We start from the raw sequence: 21,705 nt of genomic DNA on the forward strand, positions 1-21,705 counted from the left end.
TATTTCTCGAGGATATATAATTATTCATTCAACTCATTGTGATTAAATTAATATGTTCATACAACTCATTATGAGTAAATTACTCTGTTCATGTTCTGACTTTTTGTGTATTTGCTTTTTTTGTAGACACTTATCATGTACTTCTTTATGCTGTTTGTGATCATTATGGTCATGGTAGGTACAAAGAAATTTGCTAGCAAATAATCAGACTCAGTTGTTGTCTTTGTGACTGTCCGTGGTGCTAGAAATTTCTCATTACATTAACTCCCATGGGTGACTAAAAAAGAATTTTGCTACACAAAATAAAAACAATATCAAGCAGGCAAGTGACAAGAATAAAGAGAAAGATCAGTTGGGGGATAGTTGTTGATGCTATACAAATTCTCCAAGCAAAACTTGTATAGCAGACAGTAAGGAAAAAATACTAATGCCATAAAAATACATTGGCATTGGTATTTTGCATGGAAAAAAAAGCACCAAAAAAGTGTAAAATTTCACCCCATTTGTAAAGGCTAGGCGTTGTGTAAGTGTTAGCTTTATCCATTGGGTCAAGTTTAAAAGAAATGCTTGGACTTAAATCTAGAAAAAGAGTTACATGTAATTTGGTGCTTGACTTAACAGTAATGAAAATTATGAAACCATTTCGCTTGAAAATTTTCCTCAGACTCACAACTACAGCTTTGTGCACTATATGTGCTGTCACTAGAAATGCACATGTGATATTTTTACTTCTACATTGTATATCATTATTAATTAACTCTTTCTCTCCAAGAAGTGACCAACATGTAACTTCTCCCTATAGTACCCATGTAGTACATTATCCTGCAAACAGGTATTGAGAAAACTCTAACTCATCAGGTAGAAGTTGTTATCTTGATCAAACACTAAATTCTCATAACTAGATTACATGTAAATGTGTAGGAGCTAGAGAGGAGAATTAACAATCAGATCTTGGGTGTTTAAGGGTTAATAGATTTTTATGCATTCATTTGGTTTGACAGATTACCATTATACTGTCTTTGTATCGTGGTGCAGCAGTGGATTCTACATACATATTGTTAGGAGTCAGCATCATTTGTAAGTACATGCCTTGGAGCAAACACAATATTATTGAGGTATCTAATAACTGTTTGGCCCTTAAGAGCGACTAGCATTTAATTTCTCCTCACAATTCCAACCTTGAATCACACATTAAGTACTCACAAGAATGAAAGGAATGATCACATACTAACTAAATTAGCTCTTGATTGTTTCAGAAATTCTTCTTGTCAGCACCTTAGGAAATATATAGAGAACAGTATGGAGAATGAGTATATTGATATTAGGGCCTTTGTGCGTAGGAACCAGCGATTTGTGTGGCACCAATTTTTTCCTTTGGGCTGGGCTTAAGCAACTGTGCTGTTTTTTTTACAAATAAAAGCTTTATCATGAACATGATGGTATATTGCTTTTCTCTCAAGGAACATTTCAGTTTACAAGAGTTTCAAGAGCAGGGACAATTGTAGTTCTTGATATCATGAATGCTCTTATTTTTCCAGGAGCAATTTTTAAGCATCAGGGTCTTTTTGATTATTAATTTTTTTTCTGATGCTATTATTGGAGACTTAATTCATTATTGATTTCTTAATGTTCTTCTATTTTGTAGCTATTGGTATGGTGGAGTTAGTTTTGGTAAGGTGGTTTTTCACATTTGAAATAATTGTTTTTTTCTCTGTTTCTTACAAAAAAGTTAATGTACCATAAAACACACAAATAAGCTGCACCTTGTTTCCAAAAATTGTCACTAGAAATTGAGGGTGTGGCTTATCTGTGGGAACATTTCCATTTTCACACCCAATCTAATGCTCGGTTACTAAGTTTAGAATGTTCTGCTCACATTCTTGTTGTAATGCAAAAATCTATGGAAAAACTGTGTTGATTTCTTTCGAAAAACTTTTCCAAAATTTGAGCTGCTAAATTCGGGGTGTGGCTTATATGCAGGTTTTTTATGGTAAAAGTATTTAAATCTAGCTGTTAGCCAAATTAACTGATTTTGTCAGATGTTTTCTTAGTAATTTTGTTTTTTAAGAATTAGATTGACAGGATACCTTAAGATTTTTAGTCGTCAAATGAGTTTTGTCAGACTGATCTTGTGTCTTTTTACTGACATTGGGTCCAAGTTTAATGTTGGTTTCATAATGGTTTTGTCCAGTTATGTGTTGTTTTATCGTTCATTAAATCAATTTATACATCAGTTTACAAGTGCATTAGGGAACTGTGCTTATACTTGGTAGTTTACCAACACATGTAGTTATTTTAATTCTCTTTGAAATAAATCACAGACTTGTAATTGTATGCCCCAAAGTAATAGATGTAATTTGATGATGCTTTTCAAAAATTAAAAGATTACATTACTGTGTAACTCTGTAAAGAAACTTAACTGCCAAAAAGAATTGTGTTAAAGAAAAATATAAAGAAAAACTTAAAGTTAGTACTGCATACTGTCAAATTTTGTCACAAATGATTGTTTGTTCCACTCAACACAACAACCAACATTCCAGAAATATTTCTGAGTCTGTGGTCCTCTGAGTTTTGCATTATTGCATGTAAAACTATATGTGGAATATCGATGAGTATATATGATTATTCATGTTATCACAGGTTCACTGGACAAGATCAGGGGAACTTCCTGCAGAGAAATTGTGGTTCTTGTACTTCGTGGGAATCTGTATCTCTTTGGAGTCCATTTTCACAGATGTGCTGTTATATCACAGACCTGAACCATCAACTTAGAGAAATCACTAGTCTTTATATAATTTAGTTCTAGTTTATTTAAATTTACATCAGCAGAGATCTAGGTTTGTTTTCTAATGTCCAATCATTGTAGCTAATGAATTATGTTATAAATGTTTGGTTTGCACATGTCACCCTTCTCATTTTTAAAGGAAAAAAAAGGCAAAGTTGAGTTTGTGCTGAAATACAAAGTGAGTGTGATTAAGTCCTATCGATTGCGAATTACTGCAAGATAATCTGGAAATTACTCAAAATACTAATATCACCCTTTTGAGATTTTACAGAGTCAAACCTTGTTTGTTATTGTTGTTTTGTATTGAATAATTTTTTTGTATTGAACTTACGGTATTGTGAGTCAGAGACAATATTATTTAATAAATGGTAAAATTTAGGAACGAAATGTGGCTATGGTTTCTGCGCCTTTTCGCTTCCCTTTCATTCTTTACCAGCACCTTGTCCTCTTCTGTGTATTCTGTGTCATTTTGTGAGGGTGAGAAGTTGCAAACACTAACGCGTGCGCTTGTTACAATAAATTGTTTCGTGACTTGCGTGACAATCTTGAAGTTTCTTGAGTATGGCCTACGTCGCACAACAGCCCAAACCAAAAATTAAACAGGCAAAAATTTTCGGAAAGTTGAAACCGAAACGGGAAGTTCTGAAAAATGTGACAATTTTGGGTCGCACTACCGAAATACATAAATAGGTTAAAATAAACATAGTTGATCAGATCTTATTTCTGGTGCGTGTTGTGCGTATTGTGATAAACATGAACCTAAATCAGGCCTTTTGCTTTGCTTTTCCCATTCTACTCCTGTTTGCCCTTTTCATTCTGTATCGGCAGCTTTTCAAGTCCATGTAAGATGCAGTAAATAGTTGCATGTTGGAATGCTACTATAATTAGGTTAGCCGAAAAGTTAGAGAATTTCATGCTGTTAAGCATACAAGTTAATTTGTGTAACTAGATGCATGACTGGTTTTTTTTGACAAGCTAAGTAGTGTGACGGAGTTGAGTTCACTCAAGTGTGACTGAGGTTGAGTTAAACCGGGCGGTAGTGGTTATTCGAAGTTTGGCAGAGGCCGTGTATCAGTGTTTACTATGACGAGTTGTCTCAGAGTTTTGTCAGCTGTGAAGACTACATTCATCAGGAATAAATCATCTTTGTTGCTGTTCCGACATCCCTGCGTTCTGTTTAGCTACAGAATCATTCCCACTTAACGATCACTCGTAACTGCGCTCTAACCCTTTAACTCCCGTGAGTGACCAAGACAGGATTTCTCTTTACAACATCAATACAATATCAACCAGATAAGTGATGAGAATAAAGAAAAATATCAATATGGGAATAATTAGTTGATCCAATATTAAATTCCCAGAACTAACATCATAAGAATTGTATGGTTGACAGTAAGGAGAATTAAAAATTTGGTCAGGGAGTTAAAGGGTTAAAGCCTTGACTCCCGAATTTAGAACCCACTCTAACCATGGAGCGCGAGAGTAACTATGTGATCTTAGCTAGGAGTAAGAAAACTATGCTTAATATTCATTGCTCAATGCTAATGTCTGTTCAGCGCCTGACCCAAGTTTACAGCTTCGAAATCCGCCTTGAACATGGATGCAGTTGGCCATTTGACATTGATTTCGTCGTCTAGTGTTGCTCAACTTGTAAGCGAAGGAATCGAATGTATTAGGCAAATTTCGGCTCGTCACAGTTCTGGGAATTCTTTTTTTTTAAGGTGAAAGTCTCCTGTTCTACACTAGGTACAAAAATTTGCATTCTTGTAAATAATTTATCATATATTTTCTTTCTTTAGTTTTTTACGAGACAGTTTCAAAGGTGACCTCAACAGTGTCCAATTTGTTGTAAATCTGGTATACAAATCGAGCACCTTGAATAAAGCGCTTATTCCACGAATTTTAAAGCTAATTATTTTTTTTAATATCTCAGAATACCCTGTTGACAACAATGATTACAATGAAATTTCATTAACGATTTACGATTTTTTTTTTAAATAAAACTTACACCTAGCAAACGTTTCACAAAAATTCGCAATTTTGATCGTAACTAAAGATGACAGCTGCTGGACGTGTGTTGTGATGAGCGGACTATCATAGTCACTAGGCGAGAGTTTAGTCTCACCTCATTTTCATCTTGCAAAAACGCGATTTAAATTTGCTCTTTTGAAATCACTTTTCGAGATTATGCAGACTCGTTCACGATTACGAGGTCTGTTTTGGTGCCGTCCATGCCTTAATCGAACGATGACATCAGTCCAAGTCAAATTGTAAATAATTTATATATTCTATTCAGTTCCGGCATTGAAAGAGTTGAATCGATCATACTATGCGTGGGCTGTCACCATGATGACTTAATTCTTTAGCATTATTGGTTGGGAGAATGGCATGAGAGTGGTTTGACGATCTCGTGATTTAGAGAACACACGATTTTAATATCGACGAGTTTTACTATCTTTCATCATTAATCCCCAGCCATGGAGTTGTTGCTATCAGAATATCTGACCTTCGGGAATATTATTTTCTCTGTCGTTTTGTTGCTGATTTTTAATCAACTGATTGAGCTTTATCAGTTTAGAAGCATGCCACCGGGACCTCGTTTGACAAGCCTGCCGTTAGTAGGAAATTTGATGAGCTTTGATTCAGGGGAAAGTTTCAGTGAAGTAACAGCAAGGTTTGTCGGTTAATGCTGTAAAATTAGCGTTTCAAAGTAGATAACTGCCTTATCTACTTCGCGTATTTTTCTACCAACTAAACACTGTCTAGCTACATCTGTTTGCTTGATAGTGGTTTACTTTTAAATTAAAAAATCGAGCCGTTTTCTTTATTATTTATTATTCTTTTATTATTTTTAAACTGGGTCCTTTGCAAGCGAGTGACATTATTGTAAACTTGAAATCAATTACACCGAAGAAAGGATCTGTTATCCTTTCTTGCATATCTTTAGTTTGTGTGGTTAATCGGTCGTCACACAACACATAACTCACACACTGTGTTACGGTAGTTTCTTGATTCCATCTCTTTTTTTGCCCTTCTTAAACCTTAAATATTCCATTTCTTTGTAGCATGAGGGGAAAATACGGCACAGTATATTCTATGAAGGTTGGAAGTTACAAACTCGTAGTTGCCGAAGATCCAGCATCAGTGAAGGAGGTGCTCGTCAAAAAATCGGCTGATTATGCTGGAAGACCTCCGTTTCACAGCTATATGATTGACTCACTTGGTAAATTGTTTAACTTACAGATTTGTTCTACTTAATGGAAATCTTTGAGATAAATCACCCTTGTCCATTTGCTTCCTTGTTTGTTTGTTTAGTTGTCACTGAGATATATTAGCACTAAAAACAACAGATGCCGCCTCTTACGAGCTTAAATGGCCTAAGCACGACGAATTTTTCTTTCAGTAACGGTGCTAGATCTCATTGTTAATTCTCCTTAATTTTTGTTTGCCATATAGTTATTTGGATGTTAGTTTGAATGATTTCATATTGGATCAATTATAATCTCCTATTTGGCATCTTTCCTCACTCTCAACACTTGTCTGCTTGATATTATTGGGAGATATTCTGTTTTGGTTATTCGTGGGAGTTAAAGGGTTAAATGTACGAAACAGAGTTGTGTCATCTGTTGTTTCTTTACAAACTTATAAAACAAGGCGCTTAATTTTAAGCGCGGCAAAAAGCACCTCGTTGTACGTGTCCAAGGGACAAGACACAATCATTTATCTTTAGAGGAATGGTGCCACCCTATTTAAATGCATTAAACAGATTAGTGCCATATGCTAATTCACCAAGAACTTGTAAAATAAAGAAATACTTTGTTTAAAATTTCTCTTCACGGCTATATGACTCTCTTCAGGTGGAAAGGATATTGCTTTGGGAAACTATGGTCCAGCCTGGAGATTTCATCGTAAGCTCTTCATGACGGCTATCAGGCAGTACCTGTCCGATCAAAAATTTGTGGAAGATAGGATCTCAGAGCAGGTGATAAGGCTTATGCAGTACTTTGAGGATCAAAATGGAAATGACTTCGACCCTGGAAAGATTTTCATGGAGAGCGTTGCAAATGTGATAGGTCGAATCACATTCGGAAAGCACTTCGACTCGTCTCATCCAGATTTTGAGGAACTCTTTCAGTTGAATAACCAGTATTTTGCTGACACTGAAACAAGCAATCAGCTTTTTGTGTTAGATTTCTTTCCGATAACCAAGTACCTTCCATTTCGCGCCTACAAATCAGAGCAGAAAATTTCGGACCGAATGTTTGAAATTCTCCGCCAGCAGTTAAAGATTCAAGAAAATAAGTTCGATCCAAAAGTAGACATTGGAAGTCTCATCGGAAATCTTCTGAAAGAGAGGATTGCTGCTGCGAATGAGGTTGGTGCGGAGGAGAGAGCATCCATCCTATCAGACGACTACATAATAAACACCGTGGGAGATATGTTTAGTGCTGGTTATGAGACTACTAGTACCACCTTACGTTGGGCCATTGCCTACCTTGTCCACCATCCTGAATGCCAGAGGGATGTGCAGAGTCAGCTGGATGACGTTGTCGGAAGAGATCGCATGCCAGACCTGGATGATCGTCCAAATCTTCCTCTTGTTTTGGCCACAATTATGGAAACATTGCGCCTCGGAAATGTTGCTGAGACAGTTCTTCCACATTACACTCTGAGCGATACTACATTGGCCGGTTATCGCGTTCCGAAGGATACTGTTGTGATGACCAACCTAATGGCCGTCCATCTTGATCCAAGCCTTTGGGAGAACCCAAACTCATTTGACCCTCGTCGCCATATTGACTCTGATGGCCAACTTATCACTAACTCTGGCAATTTTCTGCCCTTCTCAGCTGGACGCCGGGTTTGTGCTGGCGAGGCCTTGGCAAAGGTGAGACTTATTTCTCTTGTCTTTTATGATTACCTGAATAAGTTGTTCTTAATTTTAGTTCCCTTAAAGTATTTGCGCTAAGAAAATTTGTCCAAAAACGATGTTTGTTGAAGTGTTTATTAATAGAATCTTGTAAAGACCGCTTCACGAGACACATTATTATTATTATTAGTAGTAGTAGTATCATTGAATTATTTCTTCAAATACATATACAAAATTTTTGTGCATTTTTGTTTCTTTCTTTCAAGGTGGAGCTGTTCTTGTTCTTGTCCAGGATGCTTCATAGATTCACATTTCTGCTATCGGAGGATGGCAATCTCCCGGATCTGAAAGGAAAATATGGTCTGACTCGCTTTCCAGCCGCTTACAAAATTAGGGTTGTAAAACGCCGGTAACAGGATTTTAAGGATAAACTATTGGTGTGAAACATATACGCTTTTGAATAGCCTTTGGCTAAACATATAAACAATAGAAAATAAACAATGGCATTGGAAGCTATGATTTTTTTCCTCGATCTTGGTATCTCCATCTTTCGTGAAAATAAGAATTATTTTCATTTAACTTGGTAATTTCATCCCAGAAGTGGTTTATCTTGTTAGCGGTAATTTATAGAGTGCATGCTTTGAAAATTTTAGATAAAAATAGCCTTAAATGAGGTTTGAATACAGAACCTGTTTCCTTGCGTAGTAAATTTAGGATACAGTTATAATTAAAATAACGCAGAGGTCTATTTTTTTTTGCGAGTGATATCGTTATTGTACGACTGGCATGTACTTTCTGAAAGGGAAAACATTAACAACACTATTTGGGACAGGTTTTGATCGCTTGACCCATAATCCCTTTTCAGGTAGAGAATTGCAACATTAACGCTTAAAAGATTCCATCATCGCCGGGTTTTGCGCTCGTATTTGACTACTAGGATAGTAGCCTCTTGGAAGTCTAAACACTCTCCGTCTTCTCCTCCTGCTGTTTGTTTCACTCCAGCTTGGCCCAGTGAATCGATCAATTGACCACCTTACAATATTGTAACAAACACATTACTATTGAAATACTTTGACATTTGGCATTAAGAGGGGCTTAAGATGGTCGTGCAAAATATTTGCACATTGCCCTAACCTAAGGTAACTGACCTGGGCTCACCTTCGGATCAGACTTACCTAACACTCCGTGGCTGCTCGATCCTTGAACGCTTCCAATTTACCTACTGGTATCAGCACGGTAAATTACGAATACAGGATCAACACGTCATATTTCAGACGTTGATTTGATTTGCCCCTATAATTGTCACGAAATTTGTTACTCAGATGGTCTTGCAAGATCTCTGCGTCTGACAGTTAACGTATCTACTACAACTTTTATGTTCCCGCTCTCGAGCTTTGATCATACCTGGGACCTCGTACAGGAAAAGGTCTGTTCAAATAAGAAAAAAAGAAAAACAAGCAAATAGAACCCCTTGGCATCCCCGTTATAGAAACTTCTAGACAAAGCAACAAAGGTTGCTTTAAATGAATTATTACCGACTCTTATTAGAATTGATGCTAGGTATCAAAATTAGTATTATTGGTAAAAAACGCTGTGTTAGCCGCTTAAGGCTCTCGTTTTTCAGAGTGCAAAAGTGTTCAATATCAACGAGGTGGTCTCACATCATTAAAACGCAGCCAGGAGTTCTTCCTGTTAGAATTTTTGACGTTCAAGAATATCTGTGTCGTTGTTGCTTTCTTGTTGATTTTCAATCAACTGATTGAACTCTATCAGTTCAGAAATATGCCACCGGGACTTCGTTTGTCAAGTTTGCCGTTGATCGGAAATTTTATGAGCTTTGATTAAGGAGAAAGTTTCGGTGAAATAACAGCGAGGTTTGTTTACGATTATTATCCCTCTGGAGCATTTATCATTGTTAACTACTCCAGCTGATTTTTCCAACCATTTTCAGTGCTGTCCGCTAACAGCTCTTTGAATTAACAATTTAACCATTTCTATGTCTTCTTTATTGTTTTTTAGCTACATATTCACTTGTTTCACTTTCTTGATACTCCTCTGCCTCACCGGCCGTATTGCTAGGTCTTTGAAATTGTTGCGGATTCTTTTGCAAACAGTAGGACAGACAAAATGGGTCCTTTACAAGAGAGCTGAATAAAATTTGTCGACTGAATCAGAAAACACTGAACAAAGGATAATCCTTTCATGCATATAAGTACTCATTGAATTGTGTGGCGGTCGTCATGAAGCTTCGCAAAGGAATTAACTAACGCAGGCATTAGGCAAATTTCGGCTCGTCACAGATACTGGTAATTATTATTTTTTTAAGGTGAAAGTTTCCTCTTCTACACTGTGTACAAAAGTTTGCATTCTTGTGAGCAATTTTATCCATATTTTCTTCTTAATTTTTCAACGTGACAGTCTCAAAGGTGACCTCAAAAGTGTCCATTTTATCAGACATCTGGTGTACAAGTCAAGCACCACAAGTAACGCTTTATTTCACGTCTTGTAAAGCTAATTTTTTTATATACCTCAGAATGTTCTGTTAACCAAACGGTATTCTATGATTTCTATGAAGTTCCCTTAACGAGTTATGATTTTTTCCAAAATAAAACTTACACGTAGCAGAAGTTCCGCAAACATTCTCAATTTTGATCGTAACTCAAAAAACAGCAGCTGGACGTGTGTTGTGATGAACGGACTATCATAATCACTAGGCGCGAGTTCAGTCTCACCTCATTTTCATCTTACAAAAACCTGATTTAAATCTGCTCTTTTGAAATCGCCTTTCGAGATTATGCACACTCATTTACGATTACGAAGTCAGTTCTGGTGCTCCATGCCTTAATCGAACGATGACGTCAGTCCCAAGTAAAACAGAAAATAATGTATGTTTATTATTCAGTTCCGGCATTGAAAAAATTCAGTCAACCATATTATGCGTGGGCTGTCTCCGTGATGACTTAATACGTCGTTTTTATTTCTCAAGCACTATTGGTTGGGAGAATGGCATGAGAGTCATTTGACATTCTCGTGATTTAGAGAACAAACGTCTTTAAGATAGACGAGTTTTGCTATCTTTCATCATTCATCCCAAGCCATGGAGTTGTTGCTGTCGGAATATCTGACCTTCGGGAATATTGTTTTCGTTGTCGTTTTGTTACTGATTCTCAATCAACTGATTGAGCTTTATCAGTTTAGAAGCATGCCACCGGGACCTCGTTTGACAAGCTTGCCGTTAGTAGGAAATTTGATGAGCTTTGATTCAGGGGAAAGTTTCAGTGAAGTAACAGCAAGGTTTGTTTATGCTGTAATAATCACTTTAGCGCTTGAAAGTAGGTAACTGCCTTATTTATCTCTCATATTTTTTTACCAACTAAACACTGTCTAGCTACATCTGCTTGCTTGATAGTCGTTTACTTTAAAATGCAAAAATCGAGCCGTTTTCTGGTCTAATTATTAATTTATTTTGATTAGTTTTAACTGGGTCCTTCGCAGGCGAGTGACGTCATTGTAATACACTGAACAAATGATCTGTTATCCTTTCTTGCATATCGTTAAGTTGATGTGGTTAATCGGTCGTCACACAACACACAGCTCACTAGGTCGTCACACAACACACAGCTCACTAGGTCGTCACACAACACACAGCTCACACACGGTATTGCTTCACCAGGTAGTTTCTTGATTTCCACCTCCTTTTTTGCCTTTCTTAAACCTTAAATATTCCATTTCTTTGCAGCATGAGGGAAAAATACGGCACAGTATATTCTATGAAGGTTGGAAGTTTCAAACTCGTAGTTGCCGAAGATTCAGCATCTGTGAAGGAAATACTCGTCAAAAAATCCGCTGATTATGCTGGAAGACCTCCGTTTCACAGCTATATGATAGAAACACTTGATAAATTGTTCAACTTACAGATTTTTTCTTCTTAATTACAAATGTTTATTACAAGATCAATCACCCATGTTTATTTGTTTCCTTGCCGTGTTTGTTTATAGCTGTCGCTGAGCTATATTAGTAATAAAAACGACACATATTGCGTCATACGAGCTTAAATGGTCCAAGCAGGATGAGTTTTTCTTGCAGTAACGATACTAGATCTCATTAGTTATTCTCCTTAATTGTTATTTGCCATACAGTTCTTTGGGTATTATAATTGAATAATTTGGTATCGGATCAATGATAATAATCTCCTATTTGGCATATTATCTTTCTTTATTCCCATTACATTTCTGCTTGGTATTTTTGGGAGAAATTCTGCCTCGGTCACCCTTGGGAGTCAAAGGGTTAAATACGCTAATAAGAGTTGTGTCAACTGTTCTTATTTTACAAACTTGTAAAACAAGATGCTTAATTTTAGGCGCGGCACAAAGCGACTCGTTGTACGTATCCGAATGACAAAACACAACTATTTCATCCTTGGAGTAATGGTGCTAGTTTGTTTAAATGCATTAAACAGAGTAGTGCCATATGCTAATTCACCAAGAACTTGTAAAATTAAGAGATACTTTTGTTTAGAATTTCTCTTCACGGCTTTATGACTCTCTACAGGTGGAAAGGATATTGGTTTGGGAAACTATGGTCCAGCCTGGAGATTTCATCGTAAGCTCTTTATGACGGCTGTTAGGCAGTACTTGTCCGATCAAAAATTGGTGGAAGATAGGATCTCCGAGCAGGCGATGAGTCTTATGCAGTACTTTCAAGATCAAAATGGAAATGACTTCGACCCTGGAAAGATTTTCATGGACAGCGTTGCAAATGTGATATGTCGAATCACATTCGGAAAGCACTTCGACTCGTCTCATCCAGATTTTGAGGAACTCTTGCAGTTGAATAACGAGGCTTTTACCGACATTGAAGCAAGCAATCAAATTTTTGTATTAGATTTCTTTCCGATCGCAAAGTACCTTCCATTTCGTGCCTACAAATTAGTGCAGAAAAGTACGGACCGAATCTTTGAAATTCTCCGCCAGCAGTTAAAGATTCAGGAAAATGAGTTCGACCCAAAGGCGGAGATCGGAAGTCTCGTCGAAGGTCTTCTGAAAGAGAGGATTGCTGCTGCGAATGAGGTTGGTGCGGAGGAGAGAGCATCCCTCCTATCAGACGACTACATGATCAATAGCATGGGAGACATGTTTAGTGCTGGCTATGAGACTACTAGTACGACCCTACGTTGGGCCATTGCCTACCTTGTCCACCATCCTGAATGCCAGAGGGATGTACAGAGTCAGCTGGACGACGTTGTTGGAAGAGATCGCATGCCAGGCCTGGATGATCGTCCAAAACTTCCTCTTGTTTTGGCCACAATTATGGAAACATTGCGCCTCGGAAATGTTGCTGAGGTAGCTATTCCACATTACACTCTAAGTGATACTACACTGGCCGGTTATCGCGTTCCGAAGGATACTGTTGTGATGACCAACCTAATGGCCGTCCATCTTGATCCAAGCCTTTGGGAGAACCCAAACTCATTTGACCCTCGTCGCCATATTGACTCTGATGGCCAACTTATCACTAACTCTGGCAATTTTCTGCCCTTCTCAGCTGGACGCCGGGTTTGTGCTGGTGAGGCCTTGGCAAAGGTGAGACCTACTTCCCATGTCTATATGCATCATTTGGATATGTTATTTTTAATTGTAATTACCCCCTAAGAATTTACACAAAGAAAATTTGTCCAAAAACGATGTTTGTTGAAATGCTTCTTAATAGAATCTTGTAAAGACCGCTTCTCAGGACACATTGTTTTTATTATTATTATTATTATTATTATTATAATTATAATTATTATTATCTTTATTATAAACATCCTTTCATTATTTTATCAAATACAAATACAAAAGTTTTGTATATTGTTTTCTTTTGTTTCACGCCAGGTGGAGCTGTTCCTGTTCTTGTCCTGGATGCTGCATAGATTTACATTTCTGCCATCAGAGGATGGCAATCTCCCGGATCTTAAAGGAGAAAGTGGTTTCACTCGCTTTCCAGCTGCTTACAAAATTAGGGTAGTAAAACGCCAGTAATAGGATTTCAAGGGTGAGCTATTGGTATAACACATATATGCTTTTAAATGAACTTTGGCTAGACAAACAATTAATGGAAAATAAACAGTTACTTTGGAACCTATGATTTTTTTCCTCGATCTTGGTATCTCCATCTTTAATTTCGTAAAAATAAGAGTTATTTTATTTAACTCGGTAATTTCATCCCAGTAGTAATTTATCTTGTAAGCGGTAATTGATATTGTGCATGCTTTGAAAATCTTAGATAAAAATAGCCTTAAATGATATGTTTAAATACAGAACCTGTTTCTTTACTAAGTAAATTTAAGATAAAGTTTTAATTAAAATAACACAGAGGGTATTTTTTTGCGAGTGATATAATGCAGGTTTCTTGTATTTTTTTTTTTCGTTATACTGGCTTTTACTTTCTGTACTTTCTGACCGGGAAAATATTAACAATGCTTCTTGGTCCAGGTTTTGGTCGCTTGACCCATAATCCCTTTTAAGGTAGTGAATTGCAATATTAAAGCTGAAAAGATTCAGTGCTCGGCGGGTTTTGCGCGTGTATTTGAGTGGTAGCCCTTTTGGAAGTCTAAACTGACTCTCCTTCATCTCTTCCTGCAGTTCCTTTCACTTCAGTTTGGCCCCGTGAATCGATCGATTGACCTGCTATCATCCCAGAGTCATGTTTGATTATTGTAACAAATACATTATTTGTGACTTACTTTGATATTTGGCATTAAGGAGGGCCTTTACCCTAACTTGAGGTAATTGTCTGACTCGTTTTGAGAGGCTGAAAAATATATCTAGCTTTTAAGACTCTTTATCATCAGATTGGTATCATTGATGCAAAGATTGAAATCTAGAGGAATTCTAGGCATGAATTATGTTAAACTACCAGCTGACTTGGAAATATAGATGAAATTGTGAATATTATACTTTTTTTAGAGGAGTCACGATTCTACACATTTAAGGGGAATTGGTTAGAAGTTTGGTCATCCTGGGGTCGTTCATGATATTTACAACTCATGTGTTATTTCTGATTTTTGTGGATACTTGATTGCATTCTTAGATACTAGTTGCACCCTACTTCGAGCTGGGGAAACTGACTCGGCCAGCCTCTTTTTATCAAAGGAGATCAATTCTTTTCGCATCATACACAGGCCGTCAAACACTTATCAATTGACACCCAAAAAGTTTTGTGAGTTTCATGTCTTTGAACTACATCATTTGCCTGAAAAGATTCCGACACAACTTTCGGTAAACTTTCAAATAGCGTGTTATTTTAGATCACTTTATAACCCTTTATCAGTATACATATTGTCGACGCTGGTCTCTGTACATTTTAATCCGAAGGTGCTGACAAAGAGAATATGTTCATCAGTCAATATACTCTTTATTTGATGGTCCATTTCTCTTTTCTTATGACCTCATAATGTGTGATTCAGGGCTGATATTGTAAGGAGAAATTGAATACTAATCACTCCTTAGGTTCAAGGGGTTGAACTACTTGCCAACTAAATTTTGTTAAATGTCTTATTACGTTACATTCTTTGCTTGCAAAGCTCACCTATCAGTCACCCAGCACACACGTTCTAATGCGTTACTTGAGAGAGGGGGGGGGGGGGGGTGGGTGAGGGAAGGAGAACACTCCAGAATAACTTAAATGATGTATGATGTAGCGAGAGTTGCAAGTTAAGACTCTTAAATGTAAAATACAACTCTGGGTTCCATAGTGCTTTGGACGTTTCGACTGTGGGTATCCTGGTAACCCCGTCTTTGTGTTTAAACCAGATACAGATTTAGTCCTGTAGATTTCATGATCGAACTCCCAGCTCTGTTTAGGGTAAATTGGCTGTCAACAAACCTCTTCATCTATGATTGAGTTACCTTCCCGACTATTTACCAATTCCTCTTTTTAAAGTGAGATCATGCTGATAGTATACTTTAAACGTTTAATCCTTACGATTTTACATTTTCTATAAATGAGTATAGTTAAAAACGTATGGTAAGAATACATAGGTACATCGAAAAAGCATCCACACTACTGATAAATAGGAATTTGTTACAGTGGCTTCTTTAGACGCAACCATTTAAAAAAAGTAACATCAATTCGTTACTAAAAATGTTTTTTTTTTTTATACGCTGCCATTCTCAAAACACTAAAGTGTCGCACATACTAAACCACAGGGTGCAGTTAACAAACAGCTCTGCTCTTTTTATAACAAAGGATTATTGTTTGAGTCAAGAATACTTTTTTGTATTGTTCTAATCAGACCGCTAAAAAAGAGAGGAATGAGACTAATTCATGTCACAATTAAGCTGCCAGGCTGCTAAGCGAGATTCAAAATGGCGGCGTCCATGCAGGCAGCTTTGGCGCAACTGAACATAATTTTAGAAGGTTCCATGACACTTTCTGAAATTTCAAATTGCAGGCAGTTTCATAATTTCATACGGATACTTTTCCACGAAAGAAAAAAAAATTATATGGTTTCTTGAGTATACTTTACCCTTAAACTATTGTTAACCCAAATAAAGATGCTCTCAATCTTCTGCTACTACTATAATGATACACATTAGGAAAACTTAGTATAAACAGTTTCCGACGCACGGTTTGTGCAAATCAGGACCTATTTTGTTACAAGCTCTCGAGTCAACTTCTGCTTATAACACCGTTCGCTTAAGATCATAGGCTTCTATTGACGTTTTTCTACCCTTATATTGTAAGGCGCCGGAAAACGGGTAAAACCATCGACTCCTTTAAGGTCAGGAAGAACACCGTTCTCTTGGGGCAAGAAGGTAAACTTGTGCAACATCCAGGAAAGAAAAAAGAACAACTCGACCTAGAAGAACAGAAAAGTAAACATAATCACTTATTACTTGCATTCTGCTTGATACACATAAGATGAATCCACCATATCACTCGCAACGAGGAGTAATGTTTTTTAATACGGACCACTCCTTATTACTTTCCTCTATCACAATTTAATGAAACGAATAACATGTTCCCTTCTTGGAATGCTGAAAAGAGATGGAAACCTTGTCATAAGGCTGACGGACATGAACGACAGGAAGGAGAGATATATAGACGCAGTCGAAGGTCTTTTTGTCCTTTGCGTACTAAATGCGTACTAAAGATAATTGCCCCTTTGTACTAAAACGGTTAACAGTACCTTTGCAAGTGCCTCGCCAGCACAAACGCGGCGTCCAGCAGAAAAGGGCAGAAAGTTTCCAGAGTTGGTAATAACTTGGCCATCAGCATCAATATGGCGGTGTGGGTTGAATTTGGTCGGATCCTCCCAGCAGCTTGGATCCATGTGAACGGCCATCAGATTGGGCAAAACCACAGTATCTTTTGGAACACGGTAACCAGCAAGTGTGGTTTCCTTCAGAGTGTAATGAGGAAGAGCTGCTTCAGCGATATTTCCGAGGCGAAGTGTTTCCATGATTGTGGCCTGAACCAGCGGAAGGTTTGGGCGGTCATCCAGACCTGGCATACGATCCCTCCCTACCTCCTCATCCAACTGGTTCTGAATCTCTGTTTGACAGTCAGGATTGTGAACTAAGTAAGCAATGGCCCAACGAAGAGTAGTGCTGGTGGTCTCATAACCAGCGCTGAACATGTCTTCCATGGTGTTGATTATGTAGTCGTCGGACAAGATGGCTGCTTTCTCCCCAGTGCCAACTTCATTTTCGGCGACAAGTTTTTCCTTCAAAAGGCTACTAGTGAGGCTCTCGATCTCCGCTTCGGGATCAAATGCTTTCTCTTGCACCCTTAGCTGATTGCGCAGAATCTCAAAGAGTCGATCAGTCATTTTTTTCTCTGTTTCGTAAGCTTTGAATGGGAGGTATTTGGCTATGGGAAAGTTATCTAACATAAATATTTGACTATTCAATTCGGTGTCTGTAAAGGCTCTGTTGTTTATCTCCAAGAGTTCCTTAAAATCTGGATGTGATGAATCAAAGAGCTTTCCAAACGTGATTCGACAGATGACGTTGGCAACGCTTTCCATCAAAATCTGTGATGGGTCAAAACCTTTTTCCTTCTGGTCTTCAAAGTACTGCAGAAGCCTTTTTGCTTGCTCGGAGATTCTCTCTTCAACCAGCTCTTGATCCGAGATATACTTTCGCACCGCCGTCATAAAGAGTTTGCGATGAAACTTCCATGCAGGACCATAATTTCCAAATGCGATATCCTTTCCGCCTAAAATGCAGTACAAGAAAATGTATAACTTTCATGGATTTTTGTAGCCCTTAGGAGACGGGGGGGGGGGGGGGGGGAGCATGGGTAGGTGACAATAAAGTTTACCTGATCTCCCTATAGGACTCTGTAATGTTTGTATGACCGTATGACCCCTTCATCCAACCCATCCCGCTCCCCACTCCACATTGGCAGTCAATTTCCAGAGAATTTTCTATATTGCCCTCTGAGTTGACAACAAATGACAAATGTTATTCGGCATTGCATTACATACCAAGAGTGGTCATCACGAAGCTATGGAATGGAGGTCTTCCAGCATAATCAGCCGATTTCTTCACCAACACTTCTTTCACTGAAGCAGCATCCCCGGCAACGACGGTTTTAAAACTCCCCACCTTCATGGAATACAATTTACCATACTTTTCTCTCAAGCTAGGTGATAAAGAAAACAAAAGAAAAACGTTAGGGTGTATTTAGGTATTAGGTGTATTTAGGTATTTCTTCCCTAAATTCGATGTAAACGTGATTTTGAATAGATTTGCTGTACACAACTACAGGAGACTGTTGCCGAAATGAGCGAGTGAGTGACCATAACAATAGAATGCCGAACTTTACCCGATTTTGACTCAATGTCACTTACTGTTTATTTCGGAGTATCTTCGTAGGTCGACATTTTCATTCGAGATTGTTGGGCGCAGTATACATTGAAGGAAGAAGAAATTATAAATAAAATAATAACCAAATAAAACCAAATTTTAATTCTTAAATATCTCACAATCATCTCAAGATCGTTGAACACTAGACTTTTCCTCGGGGTGATCAATACATCATGAAAACTTGGAGAACAATTTTATCTTTGAAGAAAGAGCATTTCACGTTTAAATCAGCGAAACATGCCCAGAAGATTGTACGAGACGCTCTGTTTTTTCAGTTCTTGCCGTGACACTACAAAAGATGATAAATTTCACAATAGCATCTCTGACGCGAAATTGAAAACGATACTTTTCTTTGCCGAAATAGCTAATTAGGTGTGATCTACACATTGTAGAAAGTTCAGCAATTTTTTTTTTCATTCGAAAAGAAAGCACGTTACCATGCGGCAGGTTTTCTGTTTTACATGTGAATACAAATCTTCTGCAACACTGCCTTCTAGCGTCATTATACAACCTCTGATTCTTTTCAATGCTATAAAAATTGTGTTGTACCAGTGGCCACATTTAACCGTTTTACAGTGTTTGCAGGAAAATTTTGTTGCATTTGCAGAGTTAAAATGCCATTTCCTAAATCACATAGTGCAGTATAAAAGGTGATTTAATCAAAAGGTTTTGTTTGCATAGTAATACTTCGTAATCGATAGAAATATGGTTTTTATTTTCGCTTATTCAAGTCGGCTTCTTTCAACCTACGGTTGAATTGATCTAATTTCCATAAGGTTGATGGTTTATGTCACGCAACACACAATACTAACAATCAAAACAAATTTTCTGTTTCCTTTATGGCAGCTGCAATAAAAATTTCTAAGCCGTCATATTACATCAGCGCCTGATCTGTTCAAAAGACCGGCCAGCAAAGTTTGGCAAAGCAATCCACCTCTTTCAGTTCCATTGCGATAGCTTTTACGACATATGATCGACAAGTTATCACGGTTTTGTTTATCTAGTCGATTTTTGTCCTGTTTTTACCCGGGACAAATTTCGTCGACGGTGCGTTTGAAGATTTTTCCGCTTCGGCCAAAATTTATCAAGTCGCGACAAACTAGCCGCTCTTGCAAAAAGGGGCTGGTGATAACAGAGAATTTGTCTAAATAAACAACCTTTTTCGATCGTGCAGCAAGGCCCTTAGCGAAGCCACATAACATGCAAATTTGTTTTGTTTGTATAGCACCCATCTGCGAGCTATATGTGCAGCGATAGGAGCACCGTATTTTGCATCCCATAAAGCCAGGATTTGACAAGAATACGATACAGTGAATCGTTGTGTTAAAACAAAATCACTATCAGGTATAGAACATATAAACATGGAGTGGTTCTAGGTGCAAACAAACCTTCTGGTAGCATCGCGAAGGCTATCTCCGTCATCAAAGCTCAACAGATTTCCCACGAACGGCAAAGATGTCAGACGAGGTCCTGGTGGCATGTTCCTGAACTGATATAGTTCAACCAGTTGATTTAAAATTAGTAAGAAAACGATAGCCAAGAAAATATTACCGAAAGTAAAGCACTCCGAAACTGTGAGCTCCATCACGGATAGTGCAAATAGTTCACACAAATTTACCATGACGTCACCTGGAGTCACGAGATAATAGTACAAACCATGAGAAGATAGCGTGACGGTCAATTGTGAGGCAAATAGGTATTGACTTTGTAGGTTTGTTTATTACTAAATTCTGAATTAATTAATGTAATGTTTCGAGAATGTATTTGAATGAAAACCGTCCAGAAGGCCAAAGCACTTTTTCTAGCGGAGAAATTAATAACACTTAAGTTCTTATACCGTTCTGTACTGTGTCTATATCAGAGTGAAATTGTGTAAACAAATGAACCTGTGAGGTTTAAAGTTAATTAATGTAACACCGGAAACACAGACAAACACACCCAAGAACGTGTTCAGTTGTGTTGTGGTCTCATAACACGGCCCTAGATTAGATATTAACCAAGGTGAATCACTTCGACACTGAACGGTGATCCTCTTACACTCTTACACTCGTTAGCGTTTATAGATCGAAATTATCTAAGTCGGTCACGTCTCTTAGACGGGTCTCGTAGGGTTTTGAGAGGGGTCGTAAGCTTTCAACTCAGAAGACAAACAAATGGGGCGAAACAAGAAGCAAATTTCCTTTCACTGAATGAGCAAGGACAAAAGGCAACTGAAAACATAATATTCATTTCCTCTAATTGGAAGATAAAAGAGACAAGTGAAAACAAAACACTGATCTTCCTCTTTGAAATAAGTCCTGGGCTCGTACTTCTTCGTTGTTAGTTTCGAAACGCTTAGTTAGTACACACTTTATCACAGGTGGCCCAAGCGTTTAGTCTCGAGAAAAAGCCAACGTTCAATTCATGAAAATTCGTTGAAAATTTGAACACGTTAAAAGGAATAGCGTGGGGAACGAAATATGATCAGTTTGCAACGATAAATATTTCGAAATATGAATATTTTACAGGTAAAATCAATAAAACTTACTCATATCCTTTGTGTCCGTTGTAGTTTCTGGCGATTTCTGCTGTTTTAAGCTTGCTTTTATAGGCGGCAGTGACACTGGTAAAAGCACACAGTGATTTCGCCAAAGCTTTCTCTAGAATCAAAGCTTAACATATTACCGATAAAAGGCAGAGATGTAAAACGAGGTCCCGGCGGCATGTTCCTTAGCTGATAGAGCTCAATCAGCTGATTGAGAATCAGGAAGAATACTAAAGGTGAAGCACTCCGACAACTCTATCTTTGATTATGTAAATATAAACCCAGAGGTGAAACACATTCAACTGACGTCAGCAACGAGGAAAAGCCAAAACAGGAAAAGCTGTAATTAAGAGTCTATATTGATTTGCGCGCAAATTACTAACTGGAGAGCATTTTCATGGACATATTTTCGAAATGGCAACCAGATATTTGCCACATTGATGCTAAGCATCCCGAATAGTGTCAAAGAGCAGAATGACTCCAGAGAGGAAATGGATTGCATTTGATAATACGTAGCTTGTGCAGCACATGTATTTAGCTGAAAAAAAAAATCATTTATTTTTCGCGGATAGTATTTTTCGTTCCTTTGAGAAGGATATCCCAAAACCTGAGCTTTAATTTCGCTTTTAGCCCCTACCCTCGAAAATAACAACATTAAAAACCAAGGAAA

At 37.7% G+C, this 21,705-nt stretch overlaps 4 protein-coding genes across 6 annotated transcripts in view; 3 read left to right on the plus strand and 1 right to left on the minus strand.

Annotated features, from left to right (window-relative positions):
* Positions 1 to 3,159, plus strand: part of LOC113665384 (uncharacterized) — a 3,957-nt gene extending 798 nt beyond the window's left edge. Inside the window, exons 2-5 of the mRNA XM_027181058.2 lie at positions 127 to 174; positions 1,002 to 1,077; positions 1,646 to 1,671; positions 2,641 to 3,159. Coding sequence (XP_027036859.1) covers positions 127 to 174; positions 1,002 to 1,077; positions 1,646 to 1,671; positions 2,641 to 2,772 — 282 coding nt within the window. The 3' untranslated portion in view covers positions 2,773 to 3,159. The remainder of the gene's footprint in view (positions 1 to 126; positions 175 to 1,001; positions 1,078 to 1,645; positions 1,672 to 2,640) is intronic.
* Positions 3,160 to 5,237: 2,078 nt separating this feature from the next.
* Positions 5,238 to 8,400, plus strand: LOC113665405 (steroid 17-alpha-hydroxylase/17,20 lyase). Its single transcript, XM_089202259.1, has 4 exons — positions 5,238 to 5,459; positions 5,851 to 6,008; positions 6,643 to 7,673; positions 7,922 to 8,400. Exons 1-4 carry the CDS (start codon positions 5,263 to 5,265, stop codon positions 8,066 to 8,068), a joined length of 1,533 nt encoding a protein of 510 aa, XP_089058385.1. The 5' UTR covers positions 5,238 to 5,262; the 3' UTR covers positions 8,069 to 8,400.
* A 2,172-nt stretch (positions 8,401 to 10,572) lies between these two features.
* Positions 10,573 to 14,585, plus strand: LOC149053435 (steroid 17-alpha-hydroxylase/17,20 lyase-like). 3 transcript variants are annotated; one of them, XM_089202229.1, is made up of 4 exons: positions 10,573 to 10,949; positions 11,395 to 11,551; positions 12,206 to 13,237; positions 13,529 to 14,585. In XM_089202229.1, exons 1-4 carry the CDS (start codon positions 10,753 to 10,755, stop codon positions 13,673 to 13,675), a joined length of 1,533 nt encoding a protein of 510 aa, XP_089058355.1. In that variant the 5' UTR covers positions 10,573 to 10,752; the 3' UTR covers positions 13,676 to 14,585. The 3 variants fall into 3 exon arrangements, with proteins under 3 accessions (XP_089058355.1, XP_089058350.1, XP_089058360.1); XM_089202224.1 differs by having other exon boundaries at positions 10,620 to 10,991; XM_089202234.1 differs by having other exon boundaries at positions 10,688 to 11,230; positions 11,285 to 11,551.
* A 1,004-nt stretch (positions 14,586 to 15,589) lies between these two features.
* On the minus strand, positions 15,590 to 20,211 carry LOC113666267 (steroid 17-alpha-hydroxylase/17,20 lyase). Its single transcript, XM_089202240.1, has 4 exons — positions 19,900 to 20,211; positions 18,130 to 18,287; positions 16,828 to 17,858; positions 15,590 to 16,497 (listed from the first exon to the last, which is right to left on the minus strand). Exons 1-4 carry the CDS (start codon positions 20,130 to 20,132, stop codon positions 16,351 to 16,353), a joined length of 1,569 nt encoding a protein of 522 aa, XP_089058366.1. The 5' UTR covers positions 20,133 to 20,211; the 3' UTR covers positions 15,590 to 16,350.
* Positions 20,212 to 21,705: the final 1,494 nt, after the last annotated feature.

The sequence above is a fragment of the Pocillopora damicornis genome, chromosome 1 (assembly GCF_964200805.1).
Source record: "Pocillopora damicornis chromosome 1, jaPocDami1.2, whole genome shotgun sequence".
Taxonomy (NCBI): domain Eukaryota; kingdom Metazoa; phylum Cnidaria; class Anthozoa; order Scleractinia; family Pocilloporidae; genus Pocillopora; species Pocillopora damicornis.

What these genes read in the sequence shown, in the direction of transcription:
- LOC149053435 (XM_089202224.1), top strand. Translation starts at nt 10,753, where the DNA reads ATGGAGTTGTTGCTGTCGGAATATCTGACCTTCGGGAATATTGTTTTC. An exon ending in ACTTTAGCGCTTGAAAGTAG is followed by an intron (nt 10,992 to 11,394) that starts GTAACTGCCTTA and finishes ATTTCTTTGCAG; the next exon opens with CATGAGGGAAAAATACGGCA. An exon ending in GCTATATGATAGAAACACTT is followed by an intron (nt 11,552 to 12,205) that starts GATAAATTGTTC and finishes TGACTCTCTACA; the next exon opens with GGTGGAAAGGATATTGGTTT.
- LOC113666267 (XM_089202240.1), bottom strand. Translation starts at nt 20,132, where the DNA reads ATGGTAAATTTGTGTGAACTATTTGCACTATCCGTGATGGAGCTCACA. An exon ending in CTTCGCGATGCTACCAGAAG is followed by an intron (nt 18,288 to 19,899) that starts GTTTGTTTGCAC and finishes TTTATCACCTAG; the next exon opens with CTTGAGAGAAAAGTATGGTA. An exon ending in CTGGCGAGGCACTTGCAAAG is followed by an intron (nt 16,498 to 16,827) that starts GTACTGTTAACC and finishes CTGTTCTTCTAG; the next exon opens with GTCGAGTTGTTCTTTTTTCT.
- LOC113665405 (XM_089202259.1), top strand. Translation starts at nt 5,263, where the DNA reads ATGGAGTTGTTGCTATCAGAATATCTGACCTTCGGGAATATTATTTTC. An exon ending in TTCAGTGAAGTAACAGCAAG is followed by an intron (nt 5,460 to 5,850) that starts GTTTGTCGGTTA and finishes ATTTCTTTGTAG; the next exon opens with CATGAGGGGAAAATACGGCA. An exon ending in CTATATGATTGACTCACTTG is followed by an intron (nt 6,009 to 6,642) that starts GTAAATTGTTTA and finishes GACTCTCTTCAG; the next exon opens with GTGGAAAGGATATTGCTTTG.